This window comes from Vulpes vulpes, chromosome 8 (assembly GCF_048418805.1).
Source record: "Vulpes vulpes isolate BD-2025 chromosome 8, VulVul3, whole genome shotgun sequence".
Taxonomy (NCBI): domain Eukaryota; kingdom Metazoa; phylum Chordata; class Mammalia; order Carnivora; family Canidae; genus Vulpes; species Vulpes vulpes.
Window position 1 is genome coordinate 74,558,575 of NC_132787.1, and position 18,801 is coordinate 74,577,375.

The 18,801-nt window shown below is 49.1% G+C and overlaps 1 protein-coding gene across 3 annotated transcripts; it reads right to left on the bottom strand.

The window, feature by feature from the left end:
* Positions 1-1,366: 1,366 nt before the first annotated feature.
* On the bottom strand, positions 1,367-18,561 carry IL1RN (interleukin 1 receptor antagonist). Of its 3 annotated transcripts, none has more exons than XM_072767137.1 (5): positions 14,984-18,561; positions 6,916-6,967; positions 5,086-5,174; positions 3,833-3,945; positions 1,367-2,674 (listed from the first exon to the last, which is right to left on the bottom strand). In XM_072767137.1, exons 1-5 carry the CDS (start codon positions 14,991-14,993, stop codon positions 2,462-2,464), a joined length of 477 nt encoding a protein of 158 aa, XP_072623238.1. In that variant the 5' UTR covers positions 14,994-18,561; the 3' UTR covers positions 1,367-2,461. The 3 variants fall into 3 exon arrangements, with proteins under 3 accessions (XP_072623238.1, XP_025850158.1, XP_025850157.1); XM_025994373.2 differs by lacking the exon at positions 14,984-18,561 and adding an exon at positions 7,109-7,237; XM_025994372.2 differs by lacking the exon at positions 14,984-18,561 and having other exon boundaries at positions 6,916-7,102.
* Between the last annotated feature and the right edge of the window lie 240 nt (positions 18,562-18,801).

Consider the following 18,801-nt stretch of genomic DNA (forward strand, 5'->3'; position numbering starts at 1 on the left):
CTCGAAGTGTTTTCAGCCCTGAACTTCCTCCTTTACCAAACTGAAATCTATCTGCCACCTGCACCCTTCTCTGACACACAGCATTGTACCCACACTAACTCATTTTATCCCCCAATCATCCCTGAGGAGCAGGTGTGGCTCCTTCCATCTTCCATCTGAGGAAGAGAAAGCTGACCTGAGGGTGGCCTCCTCCAAGGAGCGGGAGATCTTAACAAGAGCGTAAAGATTTTCTCCAATTAACCAATTGGTAAACAGGTTGCCTTTTAACCTGTTGAAGTTAGTTTTTAGCGATGAAATCTCCTCTTCCATCAAGGGGATGCGTGAAGTCCGGTCTGTAAGTGGAGAGGATCAGAGGGCTTAGCTGGAAGTGGGTTTGAGGCGTGGAGCTCAGCCTTGTGACTTAGATTTGTGGAGTTTGGTTCTGTTTCCTGGGCCTTGGAGAGAAGTCCAGGGAACGCTGTTTGCAAAGCCCATCTAAGTCAACAATCTTTGGAAACAAGTGATCAGCAGGCCCCAACGAGGGAGGCAACCCAGCTGGGCCTGACTCAAGGACTCCCGAGACCACGTCCAGAAGTCAGCAGAACCCAAGCAGGAAGAGGGACCGCACTATGTTTGAGGACAGTCTTGCACTCCCACCTCACAGGGCCAAATTCAGTATTCCACTTGGAGTTCTCATCATTCCCAGAGCCCTCTTTTCTCACACCTCAGAGGGGCAAGGTTTTTAATTTTTTTAGATTTCAAAATTATGAAATATAGCATACACACAGAAAACTGTCTAATCACATTCATGCCGAGAAATAGTGTTGCCCAGATCCTAAAAGCCTCTGGGCACTCCCCCCTGACCCTCTGTCTCCCAGGAGTCACTTAGAAACTCCACTTTCAGACACAGCCCGCCCCTGCTTCTCCATGTTTGCACCACCTGTCTACACAGCTCTCCCTGCAACTGCTCAGTTTTGCATTTTAGCTTTATGTAAATGGAATCATGCTCTGTGCATGCTTCTGTGATTCTTGACTCCACACCATGTGGATAAGATGCATGTTTTGTGGATTGCAATCCATCCACTTTCTTTGCTGTTGAGCATTGCATTGTGTGAACACACATGATTTCTGTTTCGTTCTTCCATGATGGGTGTTTAGATTGTTTTCTACTGGGGGATATTGTGGATAATGATGCTACACACCTTCCTGGCAGGGAAATTTGCTCTCATGTATCCAGAAAGAGTGAACCCCAAAAAGAAAAAGACTCTCAGAAGAGAGGCAGTCAGGCCTAGTCCCTGGGGTGAGAAAAGGCCCATTGGCCTCCTCATTTCCCAAGCTCTCCATGTGCCAAGCCTGGCAAGGCCCTAGACACAGCCAGTGAAGTAGATGAGTTTTTAAGATTTTATTGTAAAACAGAGCTTAAGTCACAGAGAGTAGAAACCTTTCTACTCAACACATACAACACACATTCAGTGAGCACGTGCTAAGGGCCGGAGCTGTGTGCTCAGCCCTGCGGGAGCCCCAAAACACAGAGGTCATGCTCCCTTCTCTTGGGAACTCACAGTTTGGTGTGGGAGACAGACAGAGACACAACCTTTCAAACAAGTCTCAGAGTGTCAGAAGTGCTAAAATGGTCCGAGAGTAATTCCTCCCTCCCAGGAACAGTGGAGCCACATTGATGCCCTGGCCTGGAGCTGGGAGTTTTGATGGGAGAGATGGGGGAGGAGAAGCACTGCAGGTGGCTGTCAAAGGTCTGGAGTGGAGATGGAACCTAGCTGGAGCAGTGGGGCCAGGCTTTAGGAACGTCACAGAAAGAAAAAAAGTAGAGACCAACATAACACACTAACTTGTCATTTTTGCAGGTCAGGACGTTACAAAAGTAAGAGAAATCAAAAGGGAGAGCTACTTTCATCCTTGCCCACCCTTTTCCAGAATGGACATAGTGTCTAAATAAAGGACTCTCCTTGAAACTGGATGAAATTGGCTTCAAAGGAAAGCCAAGATGAAATCCTTATCTTCCATCTTGGCACAGACTCTAGGGTTTCCCCACAGAACAGCATCGGTTTACAAAACACAAGGTTTGGGAGGCCAGCAAAGGGGCAGGAGGGATCCAGGACATGGACATGGGGCAAGGGAGGAGAGCAAGGAGTTACGGAGAGGAGAGCAGGGGGCCAGGCTGGCCAAGCAGCCTGGCTTTAATCCAGAAGGCAGAGGCAGCCCTGAAAGGCCTGGAGCAGTGCTGCAGCTAGAGGTGCACTTTAGAAAGACCACTGTGGTGGCAGCATTGAGGTTGGCTAGCTGAGGAGGCTGGAGGCAGGGTCCCATTACCAGGGCTCTCATACATCCTTCTGAGGGTCCACCCCACCGAGGCTGCTCCTCAGAGCCTCCACCACAGCCAGGAGACCCCGGGCAGAATGGAGAGGCATCTCTGGAGTCATTGATGTGTTGGGAGTGGGGGGGGAAGCACGGAATGGACACACTATTATTCCTTCTGGAAGTAGAACTTGGTGACCATCATGGCCTCTTCTGGTCTGTTGGTGAGGCTGACAGGCCGGTCGGCCTCCAGTGCTGTGCAGAGGAACCAGCCAGGGCAGGCAGCAGACTCAAAGCTGGTGGTGGGGCCACTGTCTGAGAGGATGAAGGTGAAGCGCTTGTCTTGATCCTTGTTCTTACTCAGGTCAGTGATGTTAACTGCCTGGAAGCCAAGAAATGAGCAGTGAGAGCTGAGGAGCCCAGAGGTCCCATGCTGCCTCCCTCTCCCCGCCACGATTTAGCCTCTGGCTGGCCCACAAGTACTGGAAAAACAGTGACCACGGACTATTGCAGTAGACCATGTGTCCCAGGTCTCTAGGATAGCAGCGACACAAAGAGGCTGTCCCATTGTCACACCTTGACTTTGGGAAATCTGGCCACTCTAGCCATGGGCCAATATGTTTGGTGAATGCATGGCATCAGCAGCAGAGGCCAGTGCATGTGGAGGCTGGTGCTCTGTTAGGGCCTGTGCCACTGGTAAGAGGGCATGGTGGAGAAGGTGGGCAGAGAGTACTGTAGTCCACTCAACACGGTACATACAATGTCCTGGTCACTCCTACTCCACACGGAGTAGTCACCCTCCAAAAGAATGCCCCTGTCCACTGGTGGGGGGAAGAGACAGGGCCACTGTTACAGCCACTCACATTGGGTTAAGATCTTGTCCAACAAGTCCCTGAGACAAAGCCATCTTTTCCCAGGGCTGGTAGCCCATTAATACTGCAGGGATCAAGGAGTACAGGGCCCTGGATAGGCTGCCAACTTGTGGGTTTGAGTGGATAAAGATTAAAAGAGGAAAGTTCTGAAGCTTGGCTTCACTGAAAGAGGGCAAGTCTAAGTGGGAGGCCCTCAGGCAAGAGAGTGGCATGCAGAGAATGAGGCTCCCGAATGAACCATCCTTCCTGTCTCCCTCCCTTATTGAGACTAGATTCAGCTACATGACTAGCTTCAGCCAATCGGACATCAGCGGTGTGATGTCAGCAGGGGTTTAACAGGCATTTGCACATTGTCTTTTTGAACTAATCTCTCTGGGAAGCCAGCAGCCATGCTGTAAGGAAGCGCAAGCTGGCAGTGCAGCTCTGAGAGAGCACGTGGAACAAGAGCCTAGAGGGTGAGAAACCCCCTTAGGCACACCTCCCCCTACCTCCGTGTCAGCAGAGCTCCCTGCTGAATGCCGCTCTGGGAGGGGTGCAGGCTATACCAAGTGGAGCACGATTGCCCAGCCTCGCCTGCCTAATCAACCCACAGAGTCCTGAGAAAGAACACAGTACAGTTGCTCCAGCCACCAGGTTTGGTGTGGTCATTATCTGAGACTGGTCCTTACCTCCAGCTGGAGCCTGGTCTCATCTCCAGACTTGACACAGGCCAGGCACAGCTTCCCCCCATGGATCCCCAAGAATACGGCATGAGGCTCGACAGGCACCACATCTAACTTCTCTGGAGGAAGAGCAGAGGGCAGGGTCAGGTTGTAGAAAGAAGAGGAGGCAGCCTAGACTCTCCCAGGAGATTTTTCTGTCTCCCTCCCGCCACCCTCCACCAACTAAAAACCTAAGGTCAAAAGGATGCTGAGGCCACATCATCCTGGTCTGCATTCAAACAGAAGATCAAACCAAGCACTCTATCGAGTTACTCCTCAAGTTCCCTATCACCCAGATTCTGCTCCTCATGGGTTCTATCCTCCCTTCTCCTCAGGACACATGTGCTCCTGGTCACCAGGGGTGCTGCCCATGGGCAGGGAAATAGCACACAGTGGGCCCCAGGGCTACACACAGGGTCTACAGGGACCTGGGTGACTTTGAAGCTGCCTCTTACCCTTGGTAGTCTCTGAGCCCTCACATAGCTGTGAAAATCTCAGCCTTTCTGCGCTTTGGCATGTCCATTAGGAGAATTAACAGAAGGACAGGGAAGGCAGGTCTCACGCTCTCTCTGAGGGAGGCAGAGGGCCAAGAACAAGGGGATGGGGGAGGGTGGGAAGGTGGAGATCACATCATCCTATAGTACCACGTCAGCAACAGGGCCATGAAAACATCCCAGAAGGCTAGCGCTGAAAGACTCTCCCCCATCTGCCATCACACTGGCCTCATTTTAGCAAAGAAAAAACTAAGGGATGGAGTAGGAGAAGCCTGCCCATGTTCATGCAGCTTGTTTTGAGCAAGGACCAGAAGATGGCTGAATATGGTGTCTGTGAATAAGGGGCATAACCCAGGCCTAGATATCGTGTATTCATTCTGGGTGGTAGTTAGGGTTTGATCAACATAGGAACATGGAAGGCTTAATAGTCACAGGAGGGAAAAGGAGCAACTTGCCTTCTGTGCCCTACCCCTGCCAGCTGTGGCTCTGGAACACCGTGCCAGTAGCTGGGGGCTCCTGACCTAGGATCTGACCCTGCTGCCCTCTGGAGGCTGCCCTCAAGTGTGCGCTCTAGTGGCCAGGCCTCCCCCAGCTTCTCACTCGGCCACAAACACCCAAGTGGGGATTAAGACTTTGAACCTAAGGTTTTCTGGGGGGCAAGCTGGAGACTCCATGGCAAAGTGACCCAGGACCCACACAACGTCCACTTGTCTGGCAACCACTCACCTTCTAATTTAGTATTTGATCCTTGCAAGTATCCAGCGACTAGTTGGTTATTCCTCAGGTAGAAGGTCTTCTGGTTAACATCCCAGATTCTGAAATGTGAAAGGACCCAGGTACAGTGAGCCACTTCTGTGGGCCCAGCCCTGTGCTCCACCTCTTCCTGTGTCTCCCAGAGCTCACCGAATCTTCATTCAACTTTTGGCCAGGAGTGTGGCCAGAGGTGTGGTATTTTTTTGGGGGGGGGGGGGGATGGCATTTTAGCACATCCCTGGCATGGAGGAAAGACTGAGGTCAACACTAAGAGGCAGGCCCAGCTGGAACACAAGGCACCCACATTCTACCCCTCTCTTCATCTTTCTCTTCACCCTCAGATTCCCAGAGCAGACACATTCTACTCCAGCAAAACATGCTCTAGAGTAGCATCATCCAATACAACTTTCCAGGGGCAGAAATGTTCTATATCTGCACTGTCCAATATGGTAGCTGCCAGCCACATATGGCTATCTATCGAGTGCTTGAAGTGTGGTGTGACTAAGGATCCAAATTTTTAACTTAACTTAATTTTTATTAATTTAAGTATAAATTTAAAGAGTTATCTGTGACTAGAGGTCATCATGGCAGTTTCAAGGGACAAAGCACGCTGCAGCTAATTCACTTGGAACCTTAGACGATGAGGGTCTCTTCCCAGTGCCAGTCTTCCATCACTCGGTGGCTGCTCTGGATCTGACAGGGGCAGCCCTCCCTGGGAACGAGCCAGCTCACCCGGGGGCTCCCAGTCTTTTCTCCTTGGTGAAGGGCTTAGAGCAAGGCTTGCAGAACCCCAGCCAGAATGTGGGCCCTCCATTCCCTGCTGCCCACCCATGTGACCTTGGACCTGTGCCTCATCTCCTCACAAATGAAATGTGGCTGACAATACCCATGTCATCAGGTGACTTTGGGGAGCTCATGAGCTCAGTGAGGGGTGGTTGGACCAACTGCAAAGGTCTTTGGACACATGAGCATTTGACCTTTCCAGATTATTCTGAGTTCCTGGATGAGACTCCTACTGGAGACCTTTAGGTGCATCTCCTGGAGCTCCCAGCCAGTAGGAGGCAGCAGAGGAAAACCTCGTGAAGCCTGGAAAGGGGAGGTATCTGGTGTCTGGAAAGGGGAGGGATGCACCCACCCACATACACACACACAGAGAATCCTGAACTGCAGCCTCAAGCTAGGAAAACTCAGTTTGAGGGTGATGTGACTCAGTCCTGGGATATCACAGGACCCAGGGCCCATGAGGACAGCATCACAGCCTGCCAATTTTCCAACAGTGCTGGTGACATCTCACAAAACTCCTGGCCCAACTTTTAAAAGATCACGTAGTTTTCTGGCACTGTGTGATCTTCACGACAACCCAGTAAGGCAGGCAGGAAGGAGGTGATCCTTAACCCCACGTTGCAGATGGGGAGACTGAGGCCCCCAAGAGTCCTCCACCATGTCAATACAGATCCGCAGCGCTAGTCAGCAGTCGCCACCAACAGTGGCCCTCCTGCTTCCTTGCCCGGCAAAAAGCCCCAGCATGGCTCCTCCGCATCTGTCTGTCTGTCTGTCACTCACTGAATTGCCAGTCTATGGGAGAAGAAGCCAGGCTTCTGGCCAAGTTCTGCCCATCTTGAGCTCTTCTGAAGCACAAGCCCTGATGACCACACATGTGGCTCCCCTTTCAAGAATCACGGACATGCTTTTCCAGCCCAAACTCAGCCCAGTCTCAGGCACGGCAGAAGCCAGAGGCCCTCGATGGCTGTGGTGGCTCCATTTCCCGGTCTGTCCACCCCCCCTCCTGGGTGGCCGCCTTACCTGAAGGCTTGCATCCTGCAAGGTCTCTTCCCCAAGGGACGGCAGGCTGTCTCTGAATGGGACAGGAAAAGGAGGAAAGAGATTAGGTAGCTGAGAGGACACCTGCAGGTTTCCATTCGGTGGCCACAGCGAGGCAACGGGACACTGCCATTTCGGCCCGGAGTCACTCCTTATAAAGAAAATAGTCACTCACCCAAGCCAGGCTGTTGCCGCCCTGTCCTGCTCTGAGAAACGGAAATGCCCCCACATTTCCAAAATGAGAAACCCTTGTTGTTGTCACTTTCAACCGTGCTGAGTGTCGCAATGGGATGTTGTAATTGATTCCCTCCCTCTTTTTCCCCTGTGCAATTTCCCCAAAATTAAGATTTCTATTTCCCCTTCACTGAGTTCCTGGGAAGAAGAGCACAATGAAAACCGAACGCCTTTATCTGCCTGACAGGTATCCTGAGGCTGTTTGTTGACTTTTTTAAAAAATAGATTTAAGTAGAAAAGTCCTCCTTCCTAATCAGCCCAGCAGTAGGGCTCCTCAGCACACAGGGCGGTCTCATGTCACTTCGTGTTCTCTGAAGGGGGGACAGCCTTGCTGGACTCTGGACCCGGGACCAGCAAACATTCTGTGAAGGACAGGATAGTAAATATTTTAGGGCTTGTCTTTGTCACGATTTCTCAACTCAGCTAGCGTCTATCGTAGCTTAAACAGTAGTAGGTGATCTGTAAATGACACTCCAATTATGTTCCAATACGACTTTATTTACAAAAACAAGTGGTGGCTGGATCAGGTTTTGAAGTTTGCTGACTCCTACTATAGAGGAAATTTCCTAAGAGCTGCTTTGAAGCCAGCGCTTTTCCTACTAGCCAAGTCTTTAAAGTTATGGTCTTGGGAAAATGGGATCTACCCAGCTCAGCAGTTGTGTAGAAACGGGTCCAAATTTCACCCCTTTCATGTGCCACTTGCTACCAGTGTGACCTGGAACAGGTCACTTACCTCCTCTGCCTCGGTTGCCCAGTGGGAGATTGTTCATGTCTTTCTCATGGGTGAAAAGAGGGAGGAAGGAGGGAAGGAAGAAAGGGAGGGAGGGAGAAATTCTAGCCTGCAGTGAGCACTAATAAGCATCACCTTCTTTCCTTCCTACATTCTAGAAGTTAGGGAAAATGTATGCATACTCCTATTTATGGCTAGGGAAAACACGGACAGGGCTTCACATGACCAGAGCACATAATGCTAATGCAGAAGCGCAGATGGCAGCATTGGAGAACTGGCTGGGAGCTCAGCCTTCGTCCTATCCCACCCTATCATTGTTCTGAAGAACACTAAGAAAGACCCAGAGAGGGAAAGGGACCTGTCCAAGGCCACACAGCTCATGAATGGCAAAGGCATGTCCAGGAATCCAGGTCTTCAGACTCCCAGACGGTGGTCATCATGTGACAGCAACTGATCTTGATGAGTCTGACTTTATTTTCAACCAAAAAAATCAGTGTCCATGTCCAAATGAGAGTAAAATCCTGTAAGGAGGGAGGCTATACTATATACTTGAAAGTTGATCATAAAAGTTCTCTTCACAAGAAAAAAGATATTTTTATAACTATGTATATAAAACAGGTGATGGGTGAATTGCTATGTTGTACAACTGAGAGTAAAATAATGTTATATGTGAATTATACCTCAATTAAAAATTTTTTAAAAATGAAGGTTACAAATGAATATCTCAAATCTTTAAAGAGCTCCTCTTTCAGAGCAAATGGAACATTTCTGCAAAAGTTGTATCACCTCCCTGTGTGATTACTTTGAGGGGCAAAGTGACATGTACGTGTCCCCTCTGTTCTCACAAGGTGAGTGACCTTGACAGAGACATTCACCTTTGAAACACATGCAAGAAATAATATCTACCTTTGAGGGCCGGGGGGTAGGGGTGAGTTCTGTTTGTTTGGGGGAAGGCTGGCTGAAGGACATGACGTTTAAGAACCTGCTTGATTATTTGCCACTTGCAGCATTTGCTGAGTTGGGGGTTACAGTTTCTGAAACAGCTACGAATCATCAGAGGCCTAAACTGGTCACCACCCCTGCTGAGATGGAAGGCAGCTAGCCCCCACTGTGATCAGTTCTCTCCTACTTGTGTTTTAATGCCTTTGCTGAAGCCCCCCTCAATGTTACCTCAGCATCCCTTGAAAAGCGTGCTTGAAGACTGAAGAGGAGGAAAGACTTGCCCAGGGGAGACCTGGGGACTCTGTCCTGACTACCTGCTGTCAGACAGGTCCCACCCATGCTGTGGCTCCTGGGTAAATGCTCCTCTGTCCCCATCCCAAATTCAGAGAGAAAGATATCTCCTGGAGAGCAGAACCCTGGGTTCTCCACCTTTGCCAGGTCTGCGCCTGAGAAGTGGCCTGGTAGGCCTTTTCCAGGTGGAGAGGAGGGAGTCCCTAGGATCGGACCAAGAAGTCAAGCTGACCTGGGGCTGCACTCTCCCATGTCACTTGGGAGCTGGGTCACCCAGGCTCTGTTCTCAAGGCCTCAGTTTCATTATCCATTAGATGAATAATGAAACTGAGGCCTTGTCACCGGTACTGTGAGGACTGAGATGTTACACAGGGTGTATTTCACCCTGACCCTCCATGTAGGAAATACTCACCCAATAGAAAGCTATTATGTCTCCTTCTTCACTCCACATAGAGTGGGAGAGGTGGGAGAGGTCAGTCACAATGCCGCTAACCCCTCAACCCTTCAACCCTGCCCTGTACACCAGGCTGGACTCCAGAGGGGGAGGCCCTCATCTGTCGGGGCTGGAGGGGGGAAATGAGTAGGGGAGGAGAGGCTCCTTCCCTCCCCTCACGCTTCTGGCTGCAATTCCACTCTTGGTTCCGTCTTATCAAAAATAGTTGGCGTCCCTGTGATTTCTGCCTACAGGAAATCTCTGACTAACCTTATTCTCAGTTCCGGGTGCTCAGCTCTGCACTCCAGTTCCTGAATTCAGGTTAATGACCACACCACTGCAGTGGACCCTGCCTTCCTGGTCAGCACCTTACACTCTCCCTGCAAGCTCCAGACATCACAACTGTATCTAGTGTCTTCTATACACCGAGCCCTGCTCTATCGGACACTAGTGACAGCAGAAATGACTAAGGCCCCCTCAAAGGGAAATAGGACAGCCATGTCTTTGGAGTGATACTGGACAAGCTCTACAAGTCCAAGCACTGGGCCCCTGTGGGTGCCTCTAGAGCACCATCCGCAGAAGAAGTGTTCAATAAATGCTATTTCTCAATTTCAGCTAATTGCATCTTTCGATTCTAGGATTTCCATCTGCTTCCTTTTTTTGGTATAGTTTCTGCCAAAAGTCTCAGTCTCGTCTTTCAGATCTTTGAACACAGTACTCATGGTTCTTGTAAAGGTTGCACCTGAGAGCTTCATTATTTGAATCTCTGCTGGGTCGCCTTCTGCCATCTGGTTTTGTCTGCTCCACAGGTTGTCTTGCATGTGCCTGACTACTTTTTATCGACTGCTGGGCACCGTAGTATATCAAACATTGTAGAGATAATTTGAAGCTCTGCACAATATTGTAGTTGCCTAGAGAGAATTCCCTTTTGCTTCTGCTGGGCAGTGAGGCTGGGTGCTGCAGCTCCAGGTGACCATCCACCCCCAGCAGGCTTGAGATGATCACAATGGCACATAGGTAACTATGCAGGCTACTCCATTTCCATTCAGTCCTAATCCTTTAGGGTTCTAGCCCAGACTTGGGGTGTTTATCAAGGCCCCTTCTCCTCTGTGGGAGATAAAGTACAAATTTTATACTCACTCACCCCCTGCCCAGCCTCATAAGATTGTCCAAAACTCAACTGGGGCTTTTGACACCAGCAAATGCTTCCCGGGGCAAAAGGCTCCAATGCTGACTTCCACTTATCTGGACCTTTGCAGTTTGTCAGAGCCTTGGTCGTTCCTCACAGCAAGAAGTTTGGTGGAACCTGATGTGTATTTTTTATTTTTTAAGTCGTATTATTCAGGGTGGCAGAGTTGGAATGGCATTTGGGGGTAGGGGCAAAAGCGATTGAAAAGTTGGGCAAGAGTGGGAGGAAGAAGAGGTTTTAATGCCACACAAAGGGCCAGGGAATTTATCTTAATGAAAATGGAATCAGAAGGTAACACTGTCAGGTTTGTTTTATTAAAGATCATCCTGGAGCCAGCGGACAGATAACATTAGACTTGGTGTCTGGTTTGGGGTCATTGAGCCTGAAGGCAGGGCAGTGGTGTGCCAGTAAATGTTGACAGCTGGATCTCCAAAAGAGTTCTCATTAGTAGCATTTGCCAATTTTTCTGGTGTAAATACCCCCACCGTGGATGACCTCAAGCCACCAGCCTAACAACACTGAATGCAGAGCTGGGAAGAGATGCTCATAGCAGATCTTGCTGTCTCCAACACCCTACAGAGGTGGGGAGATCGGGCGGCTCTTCATCTTTCTCAAGAGAAACATGAATTCTTATTTCCCAACTCCAGTCTCTCCCATCTCAGCCCAATGTTTCACCCCACAGGTCCTGTCCCCCTTACAGAAAGTAATCCCTCCTGACAAATCCAGTTTATCAGGACACTTCAGTGAATCTTGGTGCAGACGTTTTCAGCTGTGCCTAACTGGCCTGCATTCATGTCATGCAAGCACCATTTGTAAAAATTCAAGCAGCCGGCTTTGGGTGGACAGGTGTGCATCTTAAGTTGTGATGGCTCAATCTCATATTTAGGTCCTTCAGGCAACTCTTACATATGTGAGTGTCACGGCACACAGCACACAATACGGGCAGTGCTGTTGTCCAACCTTTGGAAATTTTTACTAAGATAATAGTACAAAGTCTTTGGTTACTCTTTCCAAGAGATGGGTAAATATATCAGTACAAACAGGAGGAGGAAAGGCAAATATGATCTCACAACTTCTCTTTGTCAGCTTCTACCTACCCAGCCCTGCCAGGTAACCAAGTCAATTTTAACCAAATGCAGCAGCATTTGAGAAGCTCCCTAGGGCAGCCGGCCAGGCTTGGAAATAGATATCTTGGCATCTTGTCCCACCAAGCTGCAGCCATCAGGGTCAGTGCCCTCCTGGCCCGGGAATGGCGGTCAGGAGATTGTATATGAAGTCAACTGTTGTCAATCACTGCTTCATAAGAAGCATACTGTCCTCCTAGGCCTAAATGGCAAACTCACTGTGAATTTTTTATAAGCTTCTAAGTCTTCTAAGATGGTTTTGCTCCAGCAACTTCTAGATTTGATATGGATCTGAGTTGAAAGCCATTATTTACCTGGTTATTTCGTGCTTCTAGAGGTACATGTTTGCTCTTGCCTTCATGGCATAGATGACTAGGTTTATAAGGCAGCTAGCTTCTCCACGGGCAAACAGAGAGGGAGAGGGGCAGGAATTAGGTCAGGGTGGGCACAGCTGTGTTTCTGATCGGCTATGCTTCGGACTGTGTGTTCTGTTCTTTCATATGGATCTCAGTCCTCATAACAGCTATGCAAAGTGGGTATATTTGCACCCACTTTTGAGATGGGCATATACTTATGCTCAACTTGCAGAATCAGAAATCAAGGCTTGGTGGGCAGTCTGGGTGGCTCAGTGGTTTCGTGCTGCTTTCAGCCCAGGGCCTGATCTTGGACTGCTGGGACTGAGTCCCACATCAGGCTCCCTTCATGGAGCCTGCTTCTCCCTCTGCCTGTGTCTCTGCCTCTCTCTCTCTCTATGTGTGTGTCTCTCATGAATAAATAAATAAAATATTAAAAAAAAAGAAATCAAGGCTCGGAAAGATGAAATCACTTGCTCCAGATCGTGGCTGAGGCAGGATTTGCACCCAGTTGTTGTATTCCTTCCCACGCTGATGTCCTGCCAGAAAGGCAGCTGACCTCTTTCCTCTGCTTGGTTGCACAGTGAATGGAAGCAAGACTTATATTTGTATTACAGTGTTCCCTTTGCTTTGAACTCATGTCTTACAGAGTAACAACTTATTCCACAATTGATTGGAAATTTTAGGAGTTTGTTCGTTTTTTGGTAGTAAGAAAAGAATGATTCTAAAAACTTACAGAGGTTAAAAAGAAAGCTCTTTACCTGGTTTTGGACTAGCATGGCCATTTACCCCGGTTTTTCCAGGACTTTCCAAGGGTTAGTACTGAAAGTCCTGCATCCTTAGTCTCTGGAAAACTGAGATGATTGGTCACCTTATAACACGAATCCTTAATCAGTGCTCATACCATCTGCTGGCTAGTATTGCAAATTGCAGTCATGATTAGCTGCTAATCATTGAGTCTTGCACTGCAGAAATGTGGCCCATTTTATTAGACAGGTAGATAAAGCACATAAGAACCAAGAGCCTGACCCTTCCACTCAGGAAGAAACTATGGCAGATGCAGTATTGATCAATCACTCCCCTTCTGATCAAGTGAATTTTTAGTTTAGCCATTCACATTTTATTTCCTCCAACTATGTAAGTCAAGATATGTCAACCTCTAGTAGTTTAACATTGGTTTCAAACTTAGGCTGTAAAAAGAGTTTCTCTTTCATTATCACCATCTGCACCTTCACGTCCTCTTCCTCCTGCCTCGCCTTCTTCACACGCATTAGCGGTGAGGTCAGTGGTGTTAGAGAGGAGGTAGAGGTCCAGTGAGGTAAGCACCATGCCCAGGTACATGCCCACCTCCATCCTTGCTCCTCTGTCCTGGAGCTCCCAGCTCTTGAGGCAAACTCTGAATCTCTCCCTGGTCTCTCTTCTCAAGCCCTGCTCCTGGCTTCCCAGAAAACATGACTTCACTGGGCTTGCACCGCACTCATCTCCTGAATTCAAACTTACTCCGGACCTACTATGTGCCAGTTTAAGATATTTTGGAATGGACTGTTTTTAAGTATAATAGTTTCCTCACATTCTATCACCTTCTGGTTCCAGGAGTGGCATCATCTTTACACATTTGAAAGATACATAAGACCATGAGCTGACATTTTAACTCATTCCACTGGAGACTGCCTCACCTACTGGGGTAAAGGGAAGGGTTTGCTTCCCTTGGAAGAACTGCTTGTGGTTTACAAAGCACTTCTCCATCCATGACCTCACTCAGTCTCTGTGCCTCTAGAGCACAATATGGTGATTTGGAATAGACTGTCTGCAGTAGAGCCTGGCTCCTCCCCTTATAGTAGCTGTCTGGCCTTGGGCAAATCACTGAATCTATCTGTGTCCAAGTTCCCACTTCTGAAACTGTGAACAAAAATAGTGCTTCCTCATTGGGTTGTTGTGAGGATTAGAGGAGACAGGCCATGTAAAGAGCTCAGCAGAGTGCCTGGCTCATAAGCTTATGGAAGAATTGGCTATCACTGCGCCCGTGAGACCCTGAGTGTTGGCCAGTCTCTTCTTGACACTGAGAAGAGTGAGACCCAGAAAGGAGGAATCAGAGGTCAAGCATATAATTGGAAACCAAGTCTTCAGATCTTTTCTCTGCCCCACACAGATCTTAACCAGAGATTGCAAACCAGTTGCCTACAGGTTGAATATTTTCTTTGTTCACTTTATTGTTTCATTTAATCAAAATACTAGATAGGGAAATCAGAATATCTGACTGCTCCTGAAAAAGGAGAAGTTCTAGCCATCTGGGCCTGCATTCTCATGAGAAAACCATCTGCTGGAGTGAATCAGTTCACAGTCCCTACCTTTCATACTACCCTTCAGATCTTGTGACCTAGTGCCCAATTGTGTCAGTATTTCTCATTGAACTCACACTGCTCTTTCTCTCATCTGACAGAAATATTTTCCCAATTTCCATGTCTCTATCAATAGTGGAAAATGACCAATAGACTTGAAGAGCTCCATGACTTCTCTCATCATGGTCATACTTCCTCCATTGCCTGCTGTCCTGGTAGTCACTGGGCTGGCAGCCCCTGCTCCCTGCCACTGCCTCCACCTTGGCCAGGCCTCCCAGACAGACCTGGAGCTACATACCTTTTACATTTCCCTGGAAGCTTGCTCTTCAGAGTCTGAAAGCATTTGGTAAACACTAACAGTAGATATTTTCCTACCCGTGCTTCAGATGGACAAGTAGGAGTGAAAGGAGCTTACGTGCAGCCATGGGAAGGGCCCAGTAGAATCCAAGGTCTTTTTCTTTTTCTTTTTTTTAAATCCAAGGTCTTCTAAGGTCTTCTGGCCTCTGGCTCCAGACTGAGCTGCTGCACAGAAAGAAGCACCGTGTGGTACCTGTGCTGCCAGTAACTCCCAGGGTAGAGCTGCTCCTTCTTTCCTGATTACCTGAGGAGAGGAAGGGGAAGGGCCAGGGCCTGCCTTCCACACACCCATGCAGGGCTCGCCAGACCCAGCTTCCAAAAGGGTGACTCAGGCTAATAGAAGCCAGACTGGTTCTTACCTCTGTAAAGCCAGGGTCTCCCATGAGGAACTAAGCTGGCTTAGTAAGGCTGGATCTCAGCTTTGTGTCCAACCTCACCGCTGCCAGTTCATGCACACATGCCCTTATCATCTAGACAACATGGGCTCACTTGGTCATGTGTGCCAGGCACTCTTCCAGACATTAGGGGAAAGCCAGATAAGGTCTCTGATTGTCTAATGGAGGAAGGCAGACAAGAAGCTAATAGACGAAGAAACTAACTTTGCATAACAGCATGTGCTCTAGGGAAAGTACAAAGTATGCTGTTTCTGAAGGACCCAGGGGTGGGAGCATGTTTTCTGTAAAGTGGCAGGGAAGGCTGATCTGAGAAAGTCACTTGTGGGCTGAGGTCTGAATGATGTCAAAGGAGTGGAAGAGTGTCCTGGGGGAGGGAACAACAAGCACAAAGGTCCTTGGGTGGAGATCTTCTTGGTTTATTTGGGGACCATGTGGAGGCTTATTTGATTGGGACGCAGCTTATGGAGCAGCAGGGTGTCCATTCTTTCTTCCTTTCTTCTTCTCAGGCTCCCCACCCCAGCTGTTGGCATAACACTGTCCACAAGGCTGGATACTCTCTCCTCACCTTCTCTATAAGACCCTATGTTCTAAACTTTCTCCTCTTTGCCATTCCAAGCTTGTTCTCTAGCTTCGTGCCCCTGGATCCTGCCAGCACGGAGCAGACAACTCAGAAATCCTTAAGACCATCTGAGTTGATGCATGGAGAGCAGTGGCAAGGGCCCCCTTGGCAAGCTAGAAGTTCTAGGTCTTGTCCCCAGGCCTGCAACTAATCAGCTCTCTATGATTCTGGAAGTTTCCCTAGATTAGGGGAAGGCTGGAGGAAGAAAGGGCATGCAGACTATAAAATCCTTTACAAGTTGTGTGCATTGAAACAGGGCCTTGCTCTAGGCAGTGCCTTAGGGCCCAGGGCAAGGGGAGAGTGAAGAGGCAGACCAGCCTACTGGCTACCTTCAAGCCTGTCTCTTCTGTTGGAGAAGGAAAGACCATGCTTACTTGCAGAAGGGCTCATCATTCATAAACCCCACAAGACGGGTCTATTGGAGTGCTTCGCTTTCCCCTAACCCTGTCTCTGGGGGCTGGGCTCATTCCCAGGGTCCCTTCACTCAGCCCACAGGGCCTGAAGTTGGCTGGGAGGTGCAGAGAGCCAGAGCTGGCCAGGGTGCCCTTTCCTGGGTACTCCTGACCACAGGGACTTCCCACAGGGCCTTCACTTCCTGTTCTCTTCACCCTTGGCTCATCAACTAGAATATCAAGGACTCTGAGTTTCGGCTGGGAATTTCTGAAGCAGCTTTTGCAGAGAAATGCCCATTCGCTAATGAATCAGAAACAAATTTTGTAAACCTGGAAAGTTGGGCATCAGGGCAGCTAAGGAATCTGCTTGTGCACACCATCTTGTCATCGTGGCATGCATGCATTATTACGTTGGGAGGACTACTCGGTGAGGCAGGTTCTGGCATCCAGGTTTCAGGTCCTGGACTCACAAACCACATCTGTATGATTTTGGAAACATCTGTAAAAGGACGGTAAGACTGCTACCCACCTTGTAGGATAGTTGTGAGGACTGAGCTGATAAGCATAAGATGCTAAGAACACAAGAAGCATAATCTAAGTAGTAGCTATAATTTCTGCAGAACACAGGTCTGCTTTCTGCCTGGGGTGCTAAGAACCCAGCCAGTCTTCTGGGAAGCAAGTAAACCAGGCTCCCAGTCAAGGCCAGGGATGGTGTGTTGATCAATGCACAAAACTGGCATTCCCTGCCAGGCCTGACATGGGGCACATTTATGATGGAGGGACCATTTGTGGGCACTGCCAACCCCTTGGGCCTGGCCCACTCCAGAACTCTCCTCTCCAGGCTTGCCACCTCTCCTCCCAGCATAGTCAGAGCACCTGGTATGCCCAGAGCCAAAAAACATCCCAGAGATGGGGAAGATTGCATTTGTGGGAAGGGCTGGCATCTGAGAACTTGGGAATTCTGGGTGGCTGGGCATCCTCAATGGTGGAGGGGGCTGCTTCTGAAGAACACAGAGGCACGCCACCTCGAGCACAATGACTGACCATTCAGTCAAGCATTGACCTGCCTGCGGCCAGCCTGCTGCACAAAGAAGAAGGGAGTAGGAGACAGATAGGAGATTGGGGGAGGTGGGAGGTAACAAGAAGAGCAGGCCTCAGGAATGGAAGCATGAGATCCTGAGGTTCAGTGTTATTTAGAGCCCATGTTTCAGACTGAGACAGCTGCAGGTGAGGTCTCCTGGTAGAACAGATGCCAAAGCTCCAAGGGGAAGTCATCCGCTGGGCTCCTGGCAGGGTCCCTGTGCACTGTGGGAAGCCTACGAGCATCAGAGAATCCCCTCACCACAGCGCTGGGCAAGAGGCATGGAGGGGGCATCCTGCTTCCTGCTAGTTTAGGTCCTTGAGGCCAGAGCCATGGATCTGAGTTGTGAAAAGAGACAGCAATGAGCTGTTCCCCAGGGTCTTAGATAAATACTAGTCCTTGCAGGGTTTCTAAGAGTCTACACAACCAGACTTCAGGCTCGACTTGCAAAACAATCTCCTTTTTCCTCTGAATTCTAGCTACACAAGTCTCTTGATTTCTCAATAGCACCTCTTCCTCCTGCCTCAGGATTTTGACATAGGCTCGTCCTCTGTGTGGAACTAGCAGACTATCCTCACCCTTGAGACCTCAGGTCAGACACTTCATTTGTGTGATCCTCTGTGTGCCCTGGCATGTCACAGCAAAGATTGTTCTGTTTATCATTTCATCCCTGACTCACAGCACAGAACCTGCCACACAGACAAATGAGTAAAGGAATACATGGGAAGCCACCGCTCATGTATACAGTACCTCTCTCTCTCTCTCTCTCTCTCTCTCTCTCACACACACACACACACACACACACACACCCTTACTCATACATCTGTATAAAAGAGTAAGACTCCCAACATGACATTCAAAAGGGGTCACACATTGAAATATACAAGTTCACATCAATTACGGTTAAGATATGCAGATTCTCCTTAACCCCAAGATCTACTCTTCTGGGAACTACCCCGTCATCACCATCACAACTCTCAGGGCCAGTCGTATAGAAATGTACCTGACTTTGTCCCCAGGCCATGGCTGACAGGACCTCTGGTGCTTCCAGCCAACTGGCTGCCAGGAGGGGGAACTAGAATGAAGAGAGGCTAGGCCATGTGGAAACACTCTCAAACCAAGGACTTCAAAATCCATTACCTTTAGAGTGGCCACTTGCTGCAGAGAGGCAGAGAAAGCCCCTCTGAGGGGAGGGAAGAACAAAGCAGAGAGATGCAGAAGTGAGAAAGCAGAGGCCTTTGCCTGACAGATAATTACGACTGGCTTCCTGTCTCATAACCCCCCTTTTCCCAGGTAGTCTCTCATGAGGTCTGACTGCACATCCTATCACAGGGCCCTGTCTCACCAACTCCCCATTATGGTGGAAGCTAGCTCAAGCATGTCTGTCTC

Excerpts from the sequence above, each read along its gene's own strand:
- IL1RN (XM_025994372.2), bottom strand. The coding sequence starts at position 7,031 with ATGGAAACCTGCAGGTGTCCTCTCAGCTACCTAATCTCTTTCCTCCTT. Across the intron at positions 5,175-6,915 it reads TGCAGGATGCAAGCCTTCAG|AATCTGGGATGTTAACCAGA; the intron begins GTAAGGCGGCCA and ends TTCACATTTCAG. Across the intron at positions 2,675-3,832 it reads AGACCAGGCTCCAGCTGGAG|GCAGTTAACATCACTGACCT; the intron begins GTAAGGACCAGT and ends CTTGGCTTCCAG.